Consider the following 5744-nt stretch of genomic DNA (forward strand, 5'->3'; position numbering starts at 1 on the left):
AAAAAAAACAAAAACAAAACTGTCAGCGAACTAAACTGTTTTCTTCACTCACCTTCTTAATTATACCACCGGGTAAAGAAAAAGTCAAACCTCTGGGGGGAAAGATTTTATTTCCAACTTCCCTTGCTCACCAGGCTTGTGTGCCTTTTGTTGTGGGGTGTTAGGGCCCCAGTACTCATGTGTGTCAACAGCATTTCAACTGTATTCTCTCCATAGCCCTGACAGGGCGGCCTGAAGGCTAGATGTCTAGTACGTACAGAGCTGTCAACTCCCCTCCTTCCCCGACCTCCCAAAGAAGCCGTAGAAGAGGCCTTGTTGTGTGCTGGATAACATGCACAAGAGGAAATACACAAAGTTAGTTCCTCTCCAGGTTCCGTTCTTGGGGCTTCCCAGGATCCCGTCTTCTGTGTGTGGTTTTTTTTTTAAAGAAATAAGCCATGATTTTCCTAACATGTACTCATATAAAAAGGAAGTCTTTTTACTACTGATAAAAATAATTTTGTGAAATGAAGCTATAACTTGAGCCATGTATTGAATACCTTCAAAGTATATAAAAGAAAAACTTAAGAGCAGGAAGCATCAGGAGCTGTCCCTCACCTAGACAACAACTACACTGGCAGGAAACTGTCATGTAACTATTTTGCGACTCTATAGAGTCTGTTGAAGGCGTGCAACTTCCAGGGGAAGACTTGGATGCTAATTTGCAGTTAATTTCAGCAAACTCACACTCTTAGCAGAGCAGAAGCTACCCACCCCCCACACCAGGCTACCTGACAGGCAGCTGTGTGCTGTTCATGAGGAGCTTGCACGCAGCTAACAGGAGTCGTCAGGGTGGGCCAAAATGACCCTGTGCTCCAAGTATCTGGGGTCTGTGTTGTCATCGTTCTTTGCTGCTACTGAGTAAAGAGGCGAAGACACAGAGGAAAGCAGTCACCGTGGTCGAATCTCCCCACGTTGTTGCAAGCCCCCTCCTGTCTGACTGAGGTGACCTCCAGGGGGTTTGAATGGCTGGTGTCCTTCCCAGACCCCTTCGTTATTTACTTTTTCCCCTGTCAGGAGCCAGATGTTAAAGAATCGGGCATTAAAAAACAACTGCATATGCAGGAAAAATTAGAAAGTGACTGCACATCCCCAGAGGACAGCTTGGAAAACACCTGGGAGCACCTTAAGCTCACACTTCAGGCTGATCCTCACCACAGGAACAGCCTGCAACCATCAAAAACCAAGCAAGCCAAACAAAACCAAAACCAGGGGAAGGTGGAGAATCTGATTTCAAGAGTTATCACATTATTAGGTTCAAATGTTCAGCGTTCAACCAAAAAACAAGGCACACAAAGAAGCAGGAAAATATAGCCTATTCACAGGAAAAAACTTACATCAGCAGACTATACCTGAAAAAGACTCGTGGTACATCTGCCAGACAAATCTTCAAAATGACTGTCTTAAGGATGCTCAGAGAACCAAAGGAAGACGGGGAGAAAGTCAACAAAACGATGTGTGAACAAAATGGGCATACCAAGAGAGAGAGAGAAAACCCAAAGAGATGCTAACAAGAAATTCTGGAGCTGAAAAGTACAGTATCTGAAATAGGAAATTCTCTAGAGGGATTTAAAGGCAGGTTTGAGCAGGCAGAAGAAAGAATCAGCAAACTTGAAGATAGAGCGATGGAAGTTGTCAGAGTTGAGGAACAGAAAGGAAAAAGATGGAAGAAAAGCGAGCAGAGCCTAAGGGACCTATCGGACACCATGAAGCAGACCAAAATACCAGTTCTCTGTGCCCATTGGACAGAGAGGATGGGGTGCCCTCCTGTGCCCTGGACTGTGTGCTAGGCATCAGGTCCAAATGTTGACGCCGACATATAAGGTTCCTGCCCTCATTGGATAATCTCCCCTAGAAATCCCCTCTTTCCTCTGTATCTGTCCCCACACCCTATAAACATGCTTAGGCAGTTTCCATCCTTAAAAATACATCTTCCTTTGCCTGCATCCTTTGTAGCGACCACCCTGTCTAGTCTTCGCCCCTCCCCCCAAATAGCTTTTTGCTCACTGCAGTTGGGGTTTTGTGCCTCCCACTGTATGAAAATACTGGCAAGAAATCTCAAATGCCACAGTCACTGAATGTTTGCCATTCTTACTTTGACCTTTCTTTGACCTTGTAGAGGACGAACCACGTCTTCCTTCTTAAAAAGTCTCCTTTCCCTTTGGTGCCATGGCCCAGGTCCTGCTTCATTGCTGCTCAGTTTCTTCCCAGCCCCCTTGGCATTCCTGTCATTGCCCTTAAACATTTTGTGTTCTTTTCCTGTCTTGAGTATTGGCCTTTCCTGCCATCCCCTCCTCTCGCTCGTCTCCTGTCCCTCCCTGCAGGCTGCCTGGGTGGTTTTAGCCACACCTGTGTTCTTGTTCCCGCTCCGACACAGGAGCTCCAGAGCCACCTTGGCTCCAGCAGGTCCAGCGTGGCACTTTCCTCGGCCCTGCCCTTCTCCTGCACCCCTGCTCCTGCGTGCCGGGCCCCCTTAGTCGAGACCAGAAACCGGGGTCGTTTCTGTTTAGACCTCTTCTCCATCCCAAGCTTCCCACATTGAGCTGGTCCCCAGGTCCTTTTGTCACACCTCCTGAGTACCTGTCATTCTCGGCTCCCCATTTCTCGCATATTCAAAGGCTTCCATTATGTCTTTCCTGGACTATTACAATAGCCTCTCTTTAAAACCTGTTTTTAACTTTCTGTTTGTATAACATAGAAAGGGACCCAGAGATAAAGAAAACATAATCTCTGCCATTGGGAAACTCATGGTCATGGCTGGTCAATGGCTTATCAGCAGATACGTCCCTCGGTGGTGGGCAGAAGCGGGTGCCGTCTGTTGGGCGTACAGGTGTGAGAGGGGGCGGTACTTGGTCAAGGTGGCATCTGTTGGGCATACAGGTGTCTGGGGGTGTTGGCCATCCTGCCTGTCAGCTGGGCGAACGACCGGGGCAGCGGCCTCCATGGCGCCCCTAGCCTGGCCATGGTCTGGTGTGATGGTGGTCGGTTTTCTCTGCTGTGCTCACATCTGTTTGTCTGTCTTTCAGGAGCCCAGCAGCCGGGGCTGTCATATTACACCGACCCTGGAGGACTGGGACTGAATGCCGGGAACCCCACAGCGATGGCTTTCCAGGTCCAACCCAACTCACCCCTGGGAAGTGCGGCCTACCCACCACCCCCTTCCTACTGCAACACGCCCCCACCGCCGTACGAACAGGTGGTGAAGGCCAAGTAGCGGGGTGCTGGCCAGGGGCCTGCCTGGGGGATGTTGCAGGGGCGACGGGGCGGCTTTTTCAGTCTGCCTGTCCCCATCAACGTTCGCTTCTGGGATGATCTTATGAGCCGCTAAGGGCAAGTTCCTCTTGGATATCTTCAAAGCAAGTACGGCTCCCTTTCAAGTTTTCCGTGGATGACCAATATTTGAATTCACCCTGTGTCCTTCTGTCTCTGATGTAATCTGTGCTCTGGCAGAGCGCAGACAGTCCCCAAGGGTTGACACCATAGGGTGGCATGCCCAGACCCTCAGGAGAGAGACCAAGCAAAGGAGGAGGCGAGGCAGGGCCGGGGTGTGTGGGGAGCGCAGGTGAGAGCACGGGGTGGGGGGGCAGGTGCGCCTCACAGGAGAGCGTCCTCCCACCTCTGCTGGAATGAGGCCCCACGGGGTCAGCTGTTGGAGCCCTCATCCTGCCAGTCTTCCTCTTCAGGAAGCTGCTAGAGAGACGTTCGGTGGAGAAGCAGCCTCTTAGCACGCTTGTGTCTCCATCACTTCCGGAAGAGAGAGCGAGGTCCCTCCTGCGCAGCCAGGCTGGGAGAGGCCGTGCACAGCTGTCACCGCACCGAGACAAGGGTCCAGAAGCAGGCCAAGTTGGATGTCTACAGTTCTCTGAAAATCTCTGGGGAAAGTTATTTAGATTCACGGGCAATTGCTACCTGCCCCAAACTGGGACATTACATTTTATGAGCTCTTGGTCTGACTTGGGAAAAAAAGCGATGTTTCCCCCTTTTTCGTGCATTTATGGAAGCGCGTGTAGGGTCCTGTCCTTTGAGGTCAGATGGAGTAAGTGTCTGATCATAACCAGAGGCCTCACATGCTTCGCCAAGGCAGCTCTGGCTGGGAAGTCACATCAGCCCCTTGGAGACAGGTGGCTCCACAGGGCAGACCAGAGCTGTGGTTTGTGTGTTCTTAGCTGGTGGGTGCTGGTCTCCGAAGAGGAGGAGCTTGCTAAGAAAAGGACAGGACGCAAAATGCCAGGATGGCAGGTAGATCTCTTCCAGAAGAAGCGAATAGATTTCACTGACAACTTGATCACAACGAGAATGAAGACGCTGTGGTTGGAAAGGCAACGCCTGGGTATGAAACCGATCTCAGCCTGGGATAGTGGGAGTTGTCCTGTCCCCAGGGGTGTGGACAGTGAGCAGGGAGGCCCTGTCCCTGTGTAGTTAGTAATGATGGTAGAGTAGTATTTAAACCCAGATGGAGACCTGGTGGGTCCTGCATAGCAGCTTAGATCCCTGTGTGTGTAGTAGTGGAATGGCGGGGGGCGGGGGTTGGGGGGATGGACGAAGCTTTTGTTTTAAATGAGCGACTCAGAGCCCTTGAGAAATTGTTACTCATTGAACTTGAGCACCAGGACATCTCGCTGGAGTGGACTCTGTGCTTCTCATGCCCGCTGACGAAGAGTCTAATGTCCCTGCTCTCCTGGGATGTCTCTGTGGGGTGGCATCGGGGAGTCAGGATGAAGCCCAAGTGACCGCTCAGACGGACCCCCCTCTAAGGACGGAGACTCTGGGACCTCCCGGGGATTCCACCAGAAACACCTGGAGCCAAACCACTGCCCTCGGAAACAGTCTGAGCACAGCTGCCGCCGTGTCTTTGATCACCCTCTTGTGACCTCTGAACTCCAGTCCCTGACTGTGGGACCTCCCCACACAGGGGTCCTCAATTGAAATGAGTTGATAAAGCACAATGTTTGCTGTTTACAACCAAGGACAACTTCATGGGTCCAAAAATTCCTTGTCCTCCAGGTCATTTGTTTCGCATTTTTCACTCCGATTTCTCCCTTTACCTGTTGGGTTTTTTTTTTGTTTTTTTGGTTTTTTTTTTAAATAAAGAAGCACATTAAGGGCTGCCTCTGGATTGGGTGCACCCACGTGTCCGTGACAAAACCTGGTTGATCTTTTTGATAGCAAACGATCTCGAGACTGGACGATTTCGATGGCACCCAACAGTTTTGCATCCCCATGCTTGTGTAAGATACATTTTGTTTTCCCGTGAACCTGGGTGAGAACCCTGCTCTGGGGAACACTGGCCCTGTGTGTGGACATTCCCGGCCATTCTCGTCTCCTCTGTGCTGTCTGTGGAGTGTGCCCGCCTTCCCGAGTGAGTCCAGCTCCTGGCGTGTTGAAGTCCCATCGAGTCATGGTTGGGAGTGAACTTGGAGCAGATCTGGGCATGTTTTTCCTCTGCAACACTGGGCTCATTTCTCTTTTCTGTTCCCTTTTGATAGGGTCCTGTTTCCTATGTATGCAAAATAAAAAAAATTAATTTGGGCACGTGCTTTGATTGTTTTGCTGGGGAGTGGGAAATAGGGTAGAGATGAAATTTCTGCTGAGGAAACACCTGCAGAGCCGGTCATTAGTTCCACCAAGTCGGGGCGCGGTGGGGTGGGAGATGTACCAAATTCAGCCAGGTGGGGGCGCAGTGGGGTGGGAGATGTACCCAATTG

General features: G+C 50.7%; 1 protein-coding gene across 1 annotated transcript in view; it reads left to right on the forward strand.

The window, feature by feature from the left end:
* The window catches only part of VOPP1 (VOPP1 WW domain binding protein), an 18979-nt gene extending 15625 nt beyond the window's left edge, over positions 1-3354 (forward strand). The window contains exon 4 of the mRNA XM_019653042.1: positions 3066-3354. Coding sequence (XP_019508587.1) covers positions 3066-3253 — 188 coding nt within the window. The 3' untranslated portion in view covers positions 3254-3354. The remainder of the gene's footprint in view (positions 1-3065) is intronic.
* Positions 3355-5744: the final 2390 nt, after the last annotated feature.

Source organism: Hipposideros armiger, unplaced genomic scaffold, assembly GCF_001890085.2.
Source record: "Hipposideros armiger isolate ML-2016 unplaced genomic scaffold, ASM189008v1 scaffold_192, whole genome shotgun sequence".
Classification (NCBI taxonomy): Eukaryota; Metazoa; Chordata; class Mammalia; order Chiroptera; family Hipposideridae; genus Hipposideros; species Hipposideros armiger.